Genomic DNA, 20970 nt, shown 5'->3' with positions numbered 1-20970 from the left:
ATGATAAATATTGCTTACCGAGCCATTGTCTATGGGTGGTGACCGCTCCAATTTTTAGACGAATATCCTATACATATCAAATAACTTTACATAATCAATTGCGTATGTATTACATAACATAATACATCTGTTCTGCAACATGTTATTTCATTGGTTAAAGTCAAACAAATGTAACAAACACGTTTGCTATATTTCAAACAATGTAAAAATATAATAATAAAATAACGACTACATTTTAATTAATATGTATTTACAAAACGGGTTTAATTAACAAGTAAACAATTGTAGTCAATTCAAATAAATCTTGATTCATGAATAATTTGTATGAAATACATTACACGTATATTATTACTGTTAATATGGTGAAATCATCATTATCATGCTCATTCAGCCAATGGGAGTTCGCAACTGGCCAATCAGATTCCGAGACGCGAGAAAATTTAATCGACAGTAACCAATCATATGCGGAATATTTTCCAATCTTCTTCACCCGAGATGGTCCATTAGTTAGAACGTACATACATCATAACCGGTGATGCTTCAAAGTCAGACAAGCACCACTTTATTTTCTTCTTCCTAATTTGTGTTTATAATTGATCTCGTGCTCGGCGGTGAAGGAAAACATAGTGAGGAATCTTGCACGTGTCTTATTCCAATCCGGATTGGAACAGCGTGGTGTAATATGCTCTTATTCTCCTCTTCGAAAAGAAAGAGGATGCCTTTCTCAGCAGTGGAAAATTTAGACCGTTTATTTATCAAAACAGTAACTTACAATAACAGGAAAAAGATTGAAAATATAACATTTGAACTAACATTTTATGTAATACTTTATAAATTGTTCTTTTGACGAAAAAATACTACGTAATTTCGAAACGGTCGTGATGTCGAATCGACTACGTTAAGAATATTCCCCTATAATTTGGTAAAAGGAACGATAAAAGATTTTTTTTACATCTCTGAATAGATAAATTGAATTGGTGGGATTTTCTACTAAAAATCTTTTTATTTTTTTGTCAGCATATCTCGTAGCTACTGTTATCAGATGACCTCGATAGCTATCTCGCTCTTCCATATGTATAGTGATAAAGATAGCGATATTCAATCGACTATAAGAGATTTCATTTAGATTATGATCAGTGCAACGATTTTGCTGCGTTTTTTCGCTTGATTCGTTCGCTTCATTCGAATTTTTCTTATTTGATTTAATTTTCGATTCGATGCTTTATGATTGAGTATTGTAAACACAGTTATGTCTTGAAATACAAACATTTCAAAGATTATATAAACATATTTGTTATTTCAATGTGATTATCTAGAACATTTTGTTAGAAAGATAATATAAGTTGACATTGTATTATTTTTAATAGACTGTTAAATATATATCTGTATATCTCATCAAGTATATGATAATTGTATTAGTGTATTATTGTATGTTGTATGATATTTTTAACCGATTTCAAAAAGGAGGAGGTCCTCAATTTGACTGTATTTTTTATGTTTGTTACCTCATAACTTTTAACTGGGTGAACCCATTTTGATGATTCTTTTTTTAATTCGAAAGCTAGTGCTTCCTATGTGATCCATTTTTTTTTACTTTTTAGTGCATATTAATTTGTTTTGAAATAGTGTTTTATATTGAAGTCGGTTTTCTTTTGTTCAAATTTTAGTTTTTCGCCTAAGTAGTAGTAATCATTAATAAAAGTAAAACTTTGGAATAGAGCAGAGCTTTTGTATTACTGATAACAACAGCCTGTTACTTTCCAACTGCTGGTAGTCGGAAGATTTAGAACATATTCCACTACGCTGTTCCAATGCGGGTTGGTGGAATACACATGTGGCAGAATTTCTATGAAATTAGACATATGCAGGTTTACTCACGATGTTTTCCTTCATCGTCGAGCACTAGATGAATTTAAAAACATAAATTAAGCACATGAACATTCAGTTGTGGTTGTCTGGGTTTGAACCCGCAACAGTATTCTAACCACTGGGCCATCTCGGCTCTTCGTTCTAGGATCGGCATACACGAATCTTTACAAACTACACACATAGTAGAATGAAAGACGAAACCCCAAATAGTAGCTTGTATTGTTTCAAACTATATAGGTAACAAACTTTTCAAAACTACGTACATCCACTCGGAATGTTTTAGCACTTTCAAAGATCTTGGCCTTTGAGATGAAAATCTTATTCATCATGCAGGCCTCGGGCAACTCCTTTACATGTACAGAACAATCCAATTAGTCGCGAAGCTACACTATGAGTATATCACAATATATATTCTTCATATTTCGTTGTAATCATAGAACAATAAAAAAGGTAATCCATCATTGATTGTTTGATAAAACTATGCGAATAAATTGCTTTTTGTTAATAATCTTAAATAAAGTTTTTTTTTTAATATCGACATAGCGCTACCCTCTGCCCAGCCAGTAACTTATTTCAACTCTCTAAAATTAATTATTTGTCAATTTGTAACAATTTAATGAATTATAATTAAGAGTCATCTTTAATCAATCAAAATCAAAATATACTTTATTCAAGTAGGCTTTTACAAGCACTTTTCATTTAATAATTATATTAAGTGGAGCCACCGGTTCGGAAAGTAGATTCTCCCGAGAAGAACCGGCAAGAAACTGTAGATACCTGTCATATCAGAGAAATACAATTATATATGTATGTAATATACCCTGCCTGGAAATCAACAGGTATTAATTCTAAGCTTTTTTATCGTCTGTATAATCTTGTATTGAATAATATGCCTTCTTTAACAACGTATTTTTTTACAAATGATTTAAATTTATGAAAGGGCAGAGTTAAAAATTTCTACATTCTGCACATCTACATCTACGGTTGGTTTATACTGAAACTGCAAAAGAGTTATTCAGGGAGCTTAAGCGGTAGAACAACGCGAGCAATAAATATGGAATGTAAATTTCCAGCGGTCGGGCATCAATGTCTCTATAGCGAGCTTCACCTTTATCGATTTCATAAAATAATTATACGAACAATTTATAGTACGACACAACTTAGATGTAGCATCGACAAAATTCGTAAAACCGATCACATCCGATTAGATGCGCCATCCCAAATTATCGATATTTATTTCTTATGATGAATAACTTGTAATATCATATAACATAATATATTCGTCAATTTACATGCTCTTGCTTTCTCGGGTTGAACTGACGCGAGAATCTATAGCGACAAATAGCGTCGTAAGGCGCAATAGATGTTTCTATCGGTTGTGTAAATCGGTAGTAATCGGTTATATTGAATTTGCTGACGCTACATCTAAGTTGTGTTGTACTATAACAGCACTTCAAGCGATCGCATGTAAGTTATAAAGTTACCGCCTCAGTTAGAGATACCCAACTATTTATCGAATCAAAAGACACTCGAGTACTTTCATTAAGAAAGTTTAATCATCAATTATTATTTATTTTATTTTAGAACTTTGTCATTGGGAGTAAGATATTGATTTGTATATTACTGAACTTCGTTAATGTCTTGTCTCTTGAATAGAAATTGCTTTGTATAATCTAAGTAAATTTTTAATTATAATAAAGAAACTGAAACGAGATAACGTTTTTTTTACAAAATCCTAGAATAATTTCTTCTAGAATCATCCTAGGATCATTACAAAATCCAATAAAAAGTATCATCAAAATCGATCCAGCCGCATAGTAGTAGTCAAGTAACAAACACATATATCGAATAATTATATATGTTCATGAAATAAATTTTTCACAGACGTTTAAAATTGAGCCTCGATGAGAAGACATTTTATGTGACGTCACTTCCAAATCGACCAATGAGCGACCGGCTGTAAGCTGACATTGTTGTTTTCGTCTATAATGTTTTACTTCTAAGAACAGATAGCATATCTGGTAAATAAACATGATTCTGTATAAACAAGCGATTGATACAGTTATGAGACTTAGTTAGGAGCGCGGTACAGCTCGTTAACGTACTACTAATTAATATAATATATCTAAACTGTGATAACAAACATCAAAATATACCAACTATTCCACTGTTGTGATATGCATGATCATGGTGAAATCTGTAGTGTCTGTTTGTAATATTAAAATAATCCCTTTTTACAAAATCCGTATGTATGTATACACGGGACATATACTAAAATGGCATTTTTTACATTTTTCCCTATCCGTCTTTTTGTTCCGGCTAATCTCTGGAACGGCTGGACCTATTTTGATGGAACTTTCACTGGTTCTACTTTAGCTAAAGAAAATGTGACATAATTAAAAAAATTATATGAAAATTAGTAGCTAGTATAAAAAATATAACCTGCTTTTTTAAATTATTTAGATTGCATATAATATATTGATTATAAGACAGTTTGATTGTAATAACAGTACAAGCGTTGCTCTAGCAATCCGTAAAATAGATACGTTAAGATTTTAGGAAAGATAATCTTTATCTTCAAAACCAACTCATATGAACTTTATCTGTAAATTAAAAAAATGAGTGTCACTGAAAATGTTACATAGTTACCTCAGATCAAACAATATCAGTCAAGTAAATCTGAGATGACGTCATCACAAGGGAGACTAATACAGCGACCGAGATCAAACCACATCGTTCCTGACCCCACGACCAGTCATTAAGAATCCTCTAGAGTATAATCAGTACAGCGCTCTCACGATACCGCAAAATTTTACTTAATAAAGTCGGTAAGGTATAGCTCTAGTTGCAGTATAACTTCACCAGATTAATTTATACTTTTTTTTTAAACAGTATTCTAATTAAAACAACGACGACCTCCTTGGTCGAGTAGTGGGTAGACCGCTTTTCAAGGGTACGCCACTCCGAGGTTCCGGGTTCGATTCCCGGACGAGTCGATGTAGATTATTATTAGTTTTCTATTGTGTCTTGGATCTGGGTGTTTGTTGTACCGTCGTTACTTCTGATTTTCCATAGCACGTGTGCTTTAGCTACTTACATACATATGGATCAGAGTAATGTATGTGATGTTGCCCATATTTATTTATTGTTGTTATTAAAATAGTACATATAATTAACATGAGGTTTTAGTATGAACTCTTCAGAATATTCGCTCCGTAATTAGTTTTTAATATAGAGTTAAAATTTCTTTGACTATGCCCAATGTAAGTCCATCTATCACGAGTATATATGTATTCATAAATATACAATATTATTTTTGATTAACTTAACACCTTATTAATAATATCTTCATACATAGCTGGAGTCAAACTGTTATATAATATAATAGTTAGCTCAGTAAGAAACCACTCATCAAATATTTTACCGCAATCGTACTGTGGTTTACCGGTCGGAAGGGTTAGTAAGTCAAGGATATGTCTTAGTTCCCATGATCGATGGCTGATTGATATTGTACAGAATGCTTATCACATCTTATGATACCATTTGTTATGGAAAATTGTGACCACTTACCATAAGACAAAGCATTAACTCTATTAATTTTATACTATATATGTGTATGGCCACCTGAGATAAATGCGTCTTTATAATACGATATCATCGATTAGTCCTTTGATAATATCGTAGAAATAAAACTCTTTATAACTACCACTCCTCTTTTTTATAATGACAGTGTTTTTAAGGCACTAAACTTATGTATGGTTTTAAAAAGTTATGTTTTCATTTCATTATAAAAAGGCGCATTTACCTCAATAGGCACCTTTACATCCGAATTTAATACACGTTTATAACTACGCCATACGTATAAACGTTATAGGGTTGACGGTAATCAATCGTTGAGCAGCATACATCACACATTAACGATAATACGCTGATAAAGTTCAGTATTTCCAATATTAATAATTCTCTTTTGCCCATCCCTAACATCACAGCAAGTCGCCGAGCATGTTGACTTATATTATTGGCTATAACTATTATGACATTCGGCACAGTGTTCCCAGTATTTATCGAAAAAAAAGACCCTGAACATAACGCTTACTGGCTTATTTTTTCTCTTTATAGGCTCTCATACGACTATTACATAAACTATTATCATTAAATAATATAAAAACTATATATAGAATGGTCCATTATTAGATTATATATAATATAAAATATTCTATTGTGTTCATATATTTCCCGGGTTTATTATTTAACTACGGAAAAAAGGTAAAGCCGTTTGTTCAATACAGCACCACTACCTCACAATATTGTTACAGCCGCATCGTATAAAAAAGGGACTAATTCCGTTTCTTATACATAAAAGAAGTTATTAAGGCGATAAAACACTTAACAGGGACCGGGAAAGTAGAACCTAACTAAATATACCGTAATACTTTAAGGATTAGCCGTTCTATCTAAAACGTCGCTGGAGGCTTGGTTAGTGTAGATAACAATCTCGTGAGTGAAGCTCTTATCTCGTCGATAAAATCGTTATAGTAAATCTTTATAGCAATAACCTACATCGAGACTATATAGTCATACAACTTTATTACTAAGGTCTTGCACTAGTATTATTCTTTATAAAATAATAATAAATTTCGACTGGATATATAAAATGATTTTCTCAACGATCAACAGCTGGACTTAAGCCTTATCTACTTTGGGGAAAAGATTTACAGCACCCACACAACTCCAACGCGGTTTGTTAGATTCTAAAACGGTAGATTTTTCATCCAAATTACAGATTTGTTCGTCGTTTTTCTTCCTCGTCAAACATGAGACGTCTTACAAACACAGACATAAGATGATTCAATGGTCCTTGTCGGTAGTTGAATAAGCTCCGATCTTTAACAGAAATCGAGCTCTTTGTCCAGTAATAGATTCGCTGAATGGTGCTTGAACATTTTTTAAGGAAAAAAACATAGCGTTCGGTTTCGAAACGCATTTATAAATCAAGATCAGATAAAAATGTTTGTACCAGGCACGGGGGTGGTACGAATATGTTACATCTATTTTCCCCATCTTTTCCCTAACATGAATTAAACATTAGCGTCCGGCAATACGTTGTACGGTAAGTTGTTTTCGTGACCTTCAATCCGAAACTGAGATTGCTTTCCCTTATTCAAGCTGGAACGCTTTAACGGACAATTAAACATGTTTTGTTTTCTAGTCGAATACTTCAAAGGATTCTTTTGTATAAATACAGAGGTCGGTTCGGATGAATTTCATTTGGAATGAATTGCATTAAATAACAATGGAACCGCTACGTTTGGTTTTGCTTTTAGTATTAGAAGATCAAAACATAGAACTAAATATAACTTATTTAAAACCGCTATTATAAACACTCATTAAAGCATTTTTAATTATATTAAGAAGAACCGGTAAAAATGCCATTCTCTTTTGACCCTATATCATCATTCAAAAATATATTTATTCTAAATAAAATTTTCTATATTCAGTTTCAAATATATTTAAGAAGTAATTTCGATATCTCGCCACCACAGATAAACTAGACAAATTCTTTATTTAAAAAGAACGCATTCTTATTAAAAAAAAAAAAAAAAAAAACAAATTTATAACCGTAAATTATATAAACAAGAAGTTTTTTTTTAAATTTCAAATAGGTAGCCAATTTTCCAATATACCTGAGATCAACACTGGTCAGATATTGGCACTATAAGAAATATTAATAATCTTTTATATCCCCAATGCACGATCAACCTTAGTTACTAAGATATTATGGCCCTCGTGCTCACTCACCCTTCAAACCGAAACACATCATGTACTGAATATTGCTCTTCCGTGATAGTATATAGAAATAATATACTTACCTAAAAAAATATGTTGAACTGATTACACAACAACGCTATAAAATTTTTTAAGAATAAAAGAATAAATTTTAAAAATCAAATTATTCTTTCCCTTATAATTGATTTAAAAAGTATTAATTATGAATGTATAAAATAGTATTAAAAATGTTAATGTTCTGCAAATAGATTTTGTTAGCGTTTATTAAAACCCTAAAGTAGGTTAGCAAAATAATATGATTATTTTACAGTTAATTTCATTTAGTCTGTAATTTAAAGTAAATAAAAAAATAATAATACATTAACTGACATTAATATTAAAAACTACATGTCAATTATTAAAATTTTATTTCAATTATTAATTATTGCTGTTGAAACGCTTGGCCCTTGGAGTATTGGTGCAAAAAGCTTCATCAAAAGTATAACACCTCGCCTCATTGCCTCCACTGGTGACAAGAGGGCTGGTTCGTTTTTTGCCCAGAGGATCGGAATTGCGATTCAACGGGGAAATGCTGCTAGCATTCTTGCCACCATTCCACGCGGTCAAGATTTATACAGTAACTAGTTTTTGTTCATATTTGTATATATATATATATATTTAAGCATTTAATGTTGTTAATTCTTATGTTAATAAACTGTTATACAGATTATTAATTATTATTAGTAATAGTTTACCAGTATTCTATTACTTACTAGGTGATATATGCATGTAGTGATTTTCCATTAGCCAACTGTAACTACGTCAGTTAAGTCAACCGTAACTGGCAGTCTAGTATACTAATTAGGCGTAGTTAGCATGTTACTTGTGATGCTTTAATGTGTCGTCACTTGCTGTATACATTTTATCGACTGGGTCTTTGGTCTAGTGGTTACATATACGTGAATCAAATCTTTAGTTCTTGGGTTCAAATCTTAGTTGGGTCCGATATTTTTTAAAATACACATCTGTGCCTCCGAAAGTGTGTGAAACTGTTGGTTCTCTAAACTCTTACCGATAGTGTTCGTGATGGCGGATTGCTGTCCCATGGGACTATGAGCGTGAGGGAATAGAACTAGTAGGTGAATTATATAAATATGTCAATGCACTCGCTTGTGCACTATAATATGATTCTTTTTTATGTTGGCCTAGCCGGTGCCCTTAACGTTGTCAGGTGCGCCCCGGCATACCCATAAATATAAAATAATAAAAAAAACAGTGGTAACTTCTATCTTTTCACGGGGGGGGGGGGGCGTATCAGGATCTTTACTTTAAAGTTTCCTGCTTAGTTGACTAGCCTTCCTTAAGATGTACAGCTGTAGCCGAAATTGGTCTGCAAGGCATCATCATTTAATCAAATCTATGAATCTTGGTCAAATCAAAATTCATTCAAGAATAATCGTTTTACACGAGATTTAATTAAATTTTAAGTTACCGTCGGTTCGCTGTGTAGATCCTTCGGAGAAGAACAAACAAAAGGTTACAACTTTACCAACACGAAGTGCTCTTTTGTAAGTTTATTCAGATGCTGATTTTTTTTTTGGCAAAGTTTCTAACATTTAATTCTATCTGCATTCTATATTAAAATTAAACATAAAATGCATTTTTATTTATTTTGAATCACTATAATTACGGTAACTTTCAAATTGGACAATCAGTAATTGTCCAATTTGAAAGTTATCTATACATATAATAAAATTGGAGTGTCTGTTTGTATGTTTGTATTTGTTTTGTATATTAAAATGGCCCTTTTTTATTCAATGCATATATATACACGGTACATATTCCAAAATAACATTTTTTACATTTTTTGTCTGTCTGTCTGTTTGTTCCGGGTAATCTCTGGAACGGCTGGATAGATTTTGACGGCACTTTCACTGGCAGATAACTGATATAATAAGGAGTAGCTTAGGCTATAATAATAATTATTTTTTTGTTAAATTCAAACGAGTACATGGTCGCGGGCAAAGCTAGTCAATAAATAAAGCTATATACCACTATGCAAGGCCATATATAGTTTAGGCCCAAATTTGTTCTAGTTTTGTTTTTTTTTTTGTATTTATTTATACATTCAGTCAGTAGATTGGAGAATACATAGATGATAAAAAAGTGTGGAGTTAGCTTTTGGTGATTTCAATAGAGGATAAAATATAATAATTCGATTATTCATGCTAAAACATGAAATTAGATTCTAGCAAAATTATTTTTATGTGGATCGTAAATAATTATTCATAATGGTGTAATATATTTCAGAATTTAAAATATAACTAGTATATAATTTTAGCGTTATAAATATATTTATTTAACCGATGTTTTTATGATTAATATGGTATAATCAACAAAAGATATGATATAATATCAATATGTAAATTTATTATATTTGCTAAACTAATCTGTTAAAAATATTGTGGTGTTAGTAATATAATATAAACATATGCAATAATAAATCATATTTAATTGATTATTCAAAAACAACAATAATACACACAACATTACAACAACATCTTAAGTTTTAGGAAATAGCGTGTTTATTCACGGAGAAGATAAGACCCACTCCTTGAGGGTTATAAGGCGAAGTTTTGGTTTGAACCAACAAAAACGAACAACAGTAAGATAAACATATATGATAAACTTAACCTTCGCCGAAATCTTTATGCCAAATACGTAAAGATGTCCATATTTATGTACATTAGTGGTTTTAAGTAGTATTTATTTTCTTATAGTTTGTCCGTTCTTACTTACATTTTTTAAATTTTTGTTATCTAACTGTAAAATAAAAAAAGAAAGCAGAAAAATAAAAAAAGAAAGTCGTTTCAGGAACAAAAGAAATAAAGTAGAATTCCAGTGGGATATTTTGGATTTTAGATGTTTGGAATCTCAATATTTTAGTTGCAAAATTGCGTATCTAAGCTTAAAGGTAAATAATAAGAAATCATTAGGTTTACAAGCGCGATGTGGCATGCGAGTTGTCGTAGCACATTGTCGTAGCGCTACGCTTACTTTTGTACGGTCGACTAGTTTTTGAATCTGTTACGAAACATTGTTATGACTTCTATTTGAGATTATTTTTAGTAATATTTTATAAATACTACTGTATTTTGTTTGTCTATAAGTAAACGCAATCGAAATTTTTGTTAATCTCTTATTTAGTAAAATTTTGGAGTGTTTATAATTGTATAACATTGCGGGAGGCTTCATAGTACACGTAGCAGTATCATCACACTATAAGAGAAAATCTGGGAATCCGAATGTGGATTATATATTTGTATGGAGATGAGCAGCTTACCTTAGATATTTTCATTCATCATAGAGCACAAGATAAATAATCTCTGAACGGATTTAAACTCGCAATGTTAGATAGAAAATCTTACAATCTGTGTATTGCGCCATCTTAGTTATTACATTTTAATATTAAACAATTTCTAGAATACCTTTTGTCTTGTCTTGTTTACTTAAAAGTGACATCAGGAAATATTTATGTTGACCTAAATCCTACATTAGTATAATAAGTTCACCTTGACCCGAGCTCTCTAGATCAGAATAAAGGTCAGATGACTGTGAGCGAGCGAAAAATACTCTCATTTTTATCCGATTAAATTGTTTTTCAGACGACTGGTTTTTTGCACCCTTAGTTTAATCATTAAGATTTTTTCTTTATTTGCATTTCACTTTAGGTTAAAAGAAAAACTCGAATTACGTAAGACATTTACGGATACACTCCGTAAGGTTATTTATTATTACTTTTTACTCGATTACAGATTTAAGGATTATGTATGTGTGTCAACTAAGTGGTCTTTAATAAGTGTTTGGATCTTGCGCTGGTTACAGACTATGTGACGTCACTCTAAATTTAATAAACATTGATTTATTTTGAGTACCTTGTGGGCTTATCTGTTAGATATAAGGTCGCAGCGTCGATGTATTGAGTTCGAGCCCGATCTAGTCGATCTGATGATTACTTACCATCATGTGCCCATTTGTCCGTTTGCCTACCGATTTTATAAATAAAATACCCAATAATGTCGTTGAAAACAGATCTTTATGAAACATCTTTAACGAATATTTGGCACTAATAAAAAAAATTCACAACTTATGTTCTTTTTATCAATTCAAGCACCCTTATCCGCTGTTTGTTTGTTGAATCTTATAAAAATCTGACTTTCTTTTTGGCTGTACATTTTTTCTTTGATACTTATTATAAATTGCTTACTTAAATGTATGGACCAGCTGCGCATTTGAGGAAACGTTTTTCTGAAAATTTATTGATGAAGTATTCTTGCTCTGATTATTCTTAATAATTATGTACTTTTAGTACTTAGGTACCGACCACATATCACATATACTAGCAAAACTTAGTATTGCCGTGTTCTAGTATTTATTTTGCCATTTATTGTGCAATGGTAACCACAGCCTCAAGAGACATAACCTCTTAATTCCTAAGGTTTGTGGAAATCTTAAATAAACTCGCCAAATTCAATTCTGTGGCATCTTCAATAGTTTATCTGTGACACGAATCGAATTAAAATTACATTTTATAAACATCGTCAAGTTTGATTCATTCATGTATAACAGACGCGTTATACAGATTTTAATAATCGAGTAAATAGTTTAAACATCAATCGCATTACGCAACACAGATTTGCGTTCAATAGATTTCTGTACGATCATTATCGGATCGTTTGCTTTACCGTAATTAATGGATGCTATTACAGTCAATTAGCTAGTGATCTGATAATACCATGAATATCCGAAAATCTCTTATGTAATTCGTATATAATAGTGTTATAAATGTGTGTATTTACGCTATTAATGTGATGTTATAATTTACCGAATTATCATTTAATTTTATCGCATGATCGAAATATTGAACTTGAATGGGACCTTTGCGATGTTAATGTTCGGAAATTACAAGGTACATAATTAAAGGGCTTTACTGCTTATTAATTAATTGAAGAGGATTTTGTTATTCTATTTTCAAAATTTCGAACACGTATTTTAAAATGTTAATAAAGGACGCAAACATAACGAAGTCTCGCGACACATTCAGGTCTTAATTTTAAATAAAAAAGGTTTTATATTATATTTTACGAGAGTGAAACGAAGCGTGTTATAAATTCATTATAATTTATTGAAAATAAAGAAAAAACTGGATTCGTTACTTTTAGAAATAAATTTATTTTACCTTACTTTCGTTCGCCCTTTGCTTCTTTTAAAAAAATGTTTTACAACTCAAAAAAAACAATCACAAAGAATAAGAAAGTCTTTTATCTTTTGGTTACCTTGAATATATTATATTTAAAATTATTCGCCTTTCTCCTTTGTTATAGGCAGGTAAGTAGTTTAGATATTCGTTTGATTATAAATATACATCTTTGAAACAAAAGAAAAGTACGTAGTTGTTAAATTAGATAAGGTTTCATATACACCGGCGCAAAATAAAGTATCAAAACCGCACCGCGCCGGTACCGCGCTGGTGCTGCATGCCGTATAAATTGTTAATCTTACATTGAATAGTAAGTAAGGCTTCTCGGTGTAGTGGGGCTATATAACTTTGCAAATTAATAAACTATTAATTAATTTTATCTCTCACGAAGGAATTAAATGGTGAGCGAATTATTTAATTTTCAATATAATATAATAAGAAATAAAAATTAAAGCACTAATGCTGTGGAAAATCAGAAGTAAAAACGGTACCACAAACACCCAGACACGAGACAACATAAAAAAATATTTAAATTTTTCTACATCTACTCGGCCGAGTAACCGGGACCTCAGAGTGGCGGACCCACGAAAACCGGTGTACACACAACTCGACCACAGATGTGGTCGAAACTAAAAATTACCATTGAATAATTAATATAATTTTTACCATGATTTTTAGGACAGTGTTATGACACAGCGTAACGTGTGTCATAATTGTTTACGCTTTGCTTTTAATCCGAACAATATCAAAAATTTTCAGTGTCATTGAATGGAAGCTCTTATTTATATCAGTTAGAATTATTATAGAATGTAGAACGTTTACAAATAATTAATACTCTCTTTTTATTTATCTATAAATATGTGCAATTTACAGATACATAAAGAAACTATTAACTGTATTGGAGCTTAGCGTAAAATAATAGAGGGAGCTCGTTTCAAATTGAATTTGTTTCACCGTATGAATTAATATTTTAAGACACTGTTAAAGAAAATGTTTAAATTAACAATTATTTTAAATAAGTATAAGTAGTCAGTAGCAGGCAACTGTTTTATAGTAAAGGTTATATAATGCTTTTCAATAGAGATTAAGTTTTGCCTATAAAAGTCATTTGACAATCCAATAAAATTTGAAAATTAAAAATTTCACTTATTCGATATAGTAGCATACTTAAATTAAAACTGAAACTCCAAAAGCTTGCAAACATCCCAGCTGTGAAAAGACCGCTTCCAACTTTTAGTACAATACAAACTACTGGCTAGAAGGCAAAAATTTTGAGATTTGGTGTCGACAAACACACTCTTTAAACTTTATCACACACCAATTCCAATTTTCTGATAATTACACCTGAAAATATTGTACAGCTTACGAAAGTTACCATCTATACCAACAATTGAGTCATAAGCTAATATACAACTAGAACTTATGTATGTATGTTGGCTCAGTAGTAACAGCTGAAGATTTAAAGTGTTTCGAAGAAGGTTTTGCTATAGATATAGCTTTAGAGTATCTCCCGATTAGTGCTTAGACTATTGATGTCACAAGCGTTAATTTCTTGTTCTTACTTATAAATACCTACCTGACCGAACTTCGCAAGAGTGCAATTTATTTTTTGTGCGCTTACTAAAAACTTACTATTTATGATTATGTATATTAGAAAATCTTTATCTATCGGTTTATATAAATATTTGTAATTGAAAAATATCATACGACTGTATAGCTGAAAAATTGGTTTGAATCATAATTTTTACTTATAGGCTTATCGATTAAAATTTGATTAATATTAACTGCCAAGGTCAAAATGTTATTGGTAAAGTTATCTAAGGTTACCACCATTATTGAAGCTAACAATAAATTGACTGTTTGTAACACAATATCTGTATTCTTCTAAATCATACAAGCTATGCAGTAAGATAAAAGTTATAATTTATATCAATTGCATTTTAAAGTGAAGTAAGTTATCCAAATAAGAATTAATCAGTCATTAAACAAAAGTCTTCACAAATAACCTATAGCTTTTACTTATGTCTAAAAGATAGAAAAAGTTATTATAAATGTACCTCAGAAGATATGTCATTTATAACTTTTCTGGGGACCTTTTCATGACCTAAAATTTTCACTAAATAGACACCATTAACCTTCTTCTAAGATGTTGCCAGCAAAAGCCATCTTAGTTGTTCATCATTATTTGTCATGTTTCAGCCATTTCGTACAAAATAGTTGTTTTTTTTTTTAAGAAATAGATTGGCGGATGAGCTTATAGGCCACCTGATTGTAAGTGGTCACCATCACCCATAGAAAATGACGCTGTAAGAAATATTAACTATTCCTTACATCGTCCATGCGTCACCAACCTTGGGAACTAAGGTGTTAGGTCCCTTGTGCCTGTAGTTACACTGGCTCACTCACCCTTCAAACCGGAACACAAAAATACTGCGTACTGTTGTTTAGTAGAATATCTGGTGAGTGGGTGGTACCTACCCAGGCGGGCTTGCACAAAGCCCTACCACCAAGTAAAAATTGTAAATTACATATGAAAACCACTTCCATTTAACGTTTTTTCTTTTTGTCAAAACTGTCCCAAAAAATCATTCAATAGTGTAAAAGTAGCAGAGATACGTATAGATTCATCAATTGATTTTGTCCTATAAAAGTTATAGTCGAAGAAAACAATTAAATTATAACTAAGAACGGTATTGTAGTTTCTTTTTAGAATCAGAATTTAAAAGGATTAAAAGCGTTGAATCCAATGTAACAAGGTACATAACTGCCCTGAATACCTAAATAACTCGTTAGACACGATCGATTCAACTGGAATAGGACTCATTAAAATGTAAAAGGTCTTTGATTTCTAAATCAGGTTAACATTTTGTATTGAATTTATTATCAATCAACTTTTAATTAAATTGAGTAAATTTTGTATTAAATCATAACTCACGTCATCATAAACCGCTTTTCCAGTTTCTAGTCTTTAAAAAAATTAACGATTTGCTGATCCGAATTAATACAATATTTCCTTATAATAAAACCGACACTTTTTTCTTCTCGCTGGAAAAATGCTTTAAGCGCTTCCCCCACGTGATGGAAAGTGGGGGGCACTCCCCGGTTCCCTGGACGCCGATTGCGCCCAGGTCCACCGAGTTTGCCCAGTAAAAAACCAGCGGTACCTTCTCCTTCTTTCGACGAGCGCCACGGGATCGCTTACGCATGCTACCGTGACGCCCTGACTGCCCGCCTATGCGGACTTACAATACCTAGGGGTGATTCCCAAGGTACTGAGACCTCTCTATTCCCTGCGCACCTGTTGAGGTGGGAAGAGATGATGCGCGTAGCGCCTTTTTCTCCTCGTCGTCTTCCGCGGAGCGAGTCAGCGGTGGCATTCTATTCCCGCTCCCGCTCCGCGGCTTCCTTCTGTAACATGACACTCTCGCAGAAGGAACGCATCACCGACCAGCACATCTCGCTACCGAGCATATAATAAAACCAACACTAGAATTACAACGAACGACAAGATCCGAGATGGTCCAGTGGTTAGAACAGCGTATATCTTAATCGATGATTGCGACTTCTAACCCAGAGCACCACTGAATCTCCATGTGTTTAATTTGTGTCTATAATTCATCTCGTGCTTGGCGGTGAAGGGAAACCTCGTGAGGAAACCTACATATGTCTAAGTTCAACCAAATTCTGCCACATGTGACTCCAACCCGGATTGGACCTGTGTGGTGGAATGCTCCAAAATCTTCTTTTCAAAGGGAGAGGAGGTCTTAGCCCAACAGCAGAAATTTACAGGCTGTTATTAATTACGAACGATAATAATCAAGAAAAAGCACCTTATGTGTATAGAATCCTTAAACATTTCTCACTAATATCAATAAAGTACTGAAAAACCGCTACAAACAATAATAATAATAAATACAAAGCTTCATAGAAGCATAATGAAAACTAAATTATTCATTACGTAGCAAATAAACATTATTTTTCTAATGGGTATCAGATATTCATAAGTGATTTTATTTTGTAACAAGATTTTTCGTAACATAATCGATAGAGAAGTCAAAATATTTACTATTCTTATACGGAACTATTATTCGGAATAATTGAGTGAAAGTAAGATAATTAATAATAAAAAAAATCTTATTAGGGTTTCGCACCCAAGAGGTAGAACGTGACCATATTACCAAGTTGTTACTGTATGTCCGTCTATCTATCCGTCCGTCTGTCACTATCAGACTGTATCTCATGAGCTATATACTTAGTTGAACTTTTTACAGGTAATAATACAAATAAACGAATAAATTAATATTCAAGGGATCTTCCAAACAGTAAACGATTATTATATACAATGTACGAAATTCGTGTGCGATTTCGTCTCGAATTTAGTCGGTTTTTCCAAAATAATACTGAATAAAATAATATGATAATTATAAAACAATAAGAATAACGACATTTATGACGTCATAGATTACAAATAATATATATTTGAATTATTGTATCTTTGTTACAGAATGCAGAAATTGCGGAATCATCAACTACCTCAAAGAAGCTAGCGTACTCTAATTGAAGCAATAATGACTATAAATTTAAGTGCGACGAAATGTGACCAAGTTTCCCAAATGTGACTTTCACTACATTCAGTGCCAAACAATGTTTTGCTGTAAAGAACTTAAACTACTCTACGCCACTGTTGTTCTTTTACTAGAAGCTGAATTATTGGTGAACACAGGAGCTATGGAGTCGAAGAGGTCTTCCATTCTGGTCACACAAAATGCAGACGATCTAAAATCCTTAGAATTGTGTACAACCAGAAATCAACAAAGATTGGGTAGTGTGTTTGGAAATTTTACTCGACACCATAAAAAAGGTAAACATTTATCATTTCATATGTTTATATAGCTTAACATTAATTGTTTTAACAATTAAACAAGAACAATTACAATATGTTGTGGCCGTAACACATAATTATGATTCAATGTTATGTTAAACATTACTAATTAATTAAAAACAGGTTAAACAGCTGCACTTGAATAGCTTGACAAAAATAAAATACAATGGCTAATGTTAATTAACTTTTAATAGCAGTGAATACGGCCAGTAATTATAAGCCCAATAATTAAAAATTAACCACAGTAAAATTTGATGACCAAATGAAAACAGTTGAACAACAAAAGCGTTTAAAATGTTAAACAAAGAAAATTACGTTTCTGTGTAAATATGAAATATAATTATACTGAATTAATTATATACTTCTGCATACATTCGTATCACAATTCATCTAACAATTTAAAACAGAATATTGTTGCTGAATTAGTTGATGTATTTTGTAATTTCAGATAAATGAGCTAATTACACAAATGACGTATAAATTTGTCTTATAAATGTATTTGATATTAGAAAATGGAGTTAAGTTCACTTGGTGGTAGGGCTTTATTCAGTTTGGGTTAGTACCATCATCTCATCAGAAATTCTACCGCTAAACAACAGTATTCAGTATTGTTGTTTTCCGGTATGAATGTTGAGGGAGCCCGTGATTTTACAGGCACAAGGGACATAACATCTGAGTTCCCAAGATTGATAGCGCATAGGTGTGGTGTGTTCAATGCAAGGAGTGGCCAATATTTCTTACAAGAAAGGCCTGAAACATTATTATTATTTATGCTGAATCTGATCTCTTGATAGATGAAATCATCGGAATCAACTTAAATGAATTTTTGCAGGTCACAGAAGAAGGACTACAACTACTACGTCATCAACACAAACAACAATAGTTTACACAACTATCGACACAGATGAAGATTCAACCGAGTCTTATACGACGAGTGCCTATAATATTAGCACAACCACATATCCTAAATTACCCAAACCACTTCGTTTGTCCTCTGAATTAGATAAAGATATAAATGAAGATGTATATAATATAGATAATGTACTAGAAGAAGCTAAGGAAGTAAGTCGTGAAAGACATCACAATAAACATCATGAAAGGTTACAAGATAAGGAAATGATTACAGAGTTAGACGAAGGTGCACTATCAAAGTCTTTAAATAAAGTTAAAAAAATGTATAGGGATTCGACCGCGTCAGCTGTTAATAAGCTTAGTGGGAAAGGTTTAAAAACCGGTATATTTTTGACAGAGAATTGTACTACTGTTATAGCTCAAATAGGAACAACAGCAATATTACACTGCGAAGTTAGTGATATCACAGAAAACACGGTAAGTTTCCTTTGTAATGTACGTCATATTAACATCCCTATAATGAATAGCATCTTTACTTTTATTTTTTTTATACTGAGCGATAACACACATATATATATATATATAACTACGTTTATTTTTTGAATTATGTAAATTAATAGTCAAAATACAATAAAATAAATAATTATGCGCCCGTATCTTGTTATATAAATTAATCATCAGCTATTCATCTGGAGAGCTCCGAACAATTAAAAAAATAACGCCAAACACCTTGTACCTTAAAATTTGGAGCTATGGTCAATTTAGGAAATTTCATAATTGAAATTATTTCAAAAATTGACAAATAAAATGTTAGATTTGCTTCGAGTTTTTACTTAATCAAAGATTTCAGATAAAATAGTTAAAAGTAAGCAATGTCTTTCATAAAACTTTTGAATAATTGTGACTTATATACATAATAGAATTCACATAGTAGGTATATTTGCATAACCCATCAATGACAATTTAAAGACAGCAGCAACGTGTAGGCAACAGAAATGACTATTATTGACTTTTAGGTAATATAAAACCTTTTTTCAAACATTTAAAGTATCCAGTTGGAATATCGCATCGAATATAGTGAAAACATGTCTAAGAATTTATTAACGTGTCGTAACTGACGTGTGTGACTAACTTGGACTTGTTAAATTATATCAGATTTAATAAATTACGTATATTTATATTTTCCTTCGTCAATACTTTTAAGCAATATTAATATATTTTTTCCATTGGAGGTTTTTACTTCCGTACATATAAAAATCATATACTCGTATCTTTTCTAAAAGTAAAGCTATTATCGTAACAAAATATTTATATAACTTGGAAGATGAGTACATAAAAATCGTACTTTTTATGGAATTGTAATTTTCGCATAAGCCATAAAAACGCAATAAAATCGAAATGTACTTATTACTTATACTATTAATTTTCATATTTATGTTTTATTATCCCCAGAGTGACTATTTTGTGCAATAATCATTATGTTATACTAAAAAAATTGATTTCGTACATAAGAATTAATAACATTAAATGCTTAAATATATAAAAATATGCACTAACACCAGTTACTGTATATATCTTGACCGCGTGGAATAGTGGCAAGAATGCTAGCAGCATTTCCCCGTTGAATCGCAATTCCAATCCTCTGGACAAAAAACGAAACAGACTTCCTGTCGCCAGTGGAGGATATGGGATTTTGTTGGTTTACAATATATTATGATCCGAGAGTCGATGATATTTTCTTGTTTAATATCGTACGATTTTAATTTTAGGTGACGTGGATAAGACGGAAAGATTACTCGCTGTTATCCGTCGGTCTCGTCACCTACAGCGCTGACAGCAGATTCTTTTCAGCTCACGGGAGACACGTCAAGGTAATTTTGTTTATTATTAAGCCTTTATGTACAAACGGATGTATTGTTAAAAACCGTAAGTTAATCTTTCACACCTTTGACTTTTGTCCTTAAATTAGCTCAGTAATCATTATCATCTTCATCATCATTATCAACTATTGATATTGCTGTATCTGTTACAGATGCATTGTCATATTTCACTACTTAAGATTTTGTAATCAGAGGTTGACTAGTGTTTTCAAAACTTTAAATCTCACTCAAGATTGGTTCACGGGTTCAACTTCTTTAGTAATTAAAAAAATTAAATCTTATACTTTACGCGAGTAATACCTCATTTGCATCAAAATAATTTTAAAATATTTTTATACTTCGATTCTGTAATAAACTGAGTGAAGTCTTGACGCAGAATTTAATACGCAAAAAGTTCCTTTATCATTCATTAGATCTTCTTGTATGCTATGCAAACTTTAACGGTACTTCACATCTCTACT

General features: G+C 31.7%; 1 protein-coding gene across 1 annotated transcript in view; it reads left to right on the top strand.

Annotated features, from left to right (window-relative positions):
* The window catches only part of LOC124539459, a 92120-nt gene that overhangs the window by 50828 nt on the left and 20322 nt on the right, over window positions 1-20970 (top strand). Inside the window, exons 2-4 of the mRNA XM_047116855.1 lie at window positions 17400-17756; window positions 18610-19106; window positions 20399-20500. Coding sequence (XP_046972811.1) covers window positions 17540-17756; window positions 18610-19106; window positions 20399-20500 — 816 coding nt within the window. The 5' untranslated portion in view covers window positions 17400-17539. The remainder of the gene's footprint in view (window positions 1-17399; window positions 17757-18609; window positions 19107-20398; window positions 20501-20970) is intronic.

This window comes from Vanessa cardui, chromosome 22 (assembly GCF_905220365.1).
Source record: "Vanessa cardui chromosome 22, ilVanCard2.1, whole genome shotgun sequence".
In the NCBI taxonomy this organism is placed as follows: domain Eukaryota; kingdom Metazoa; phylum Arthropoda; class Insecta; order Lepidoptera; family Nymphalidae; genus Vanessa; species Vanessa cardui.
Note: the sequence above shows the minus strand (reverse complement) of the source record. Positions and strands in the feature narration are given on the sequence as shown.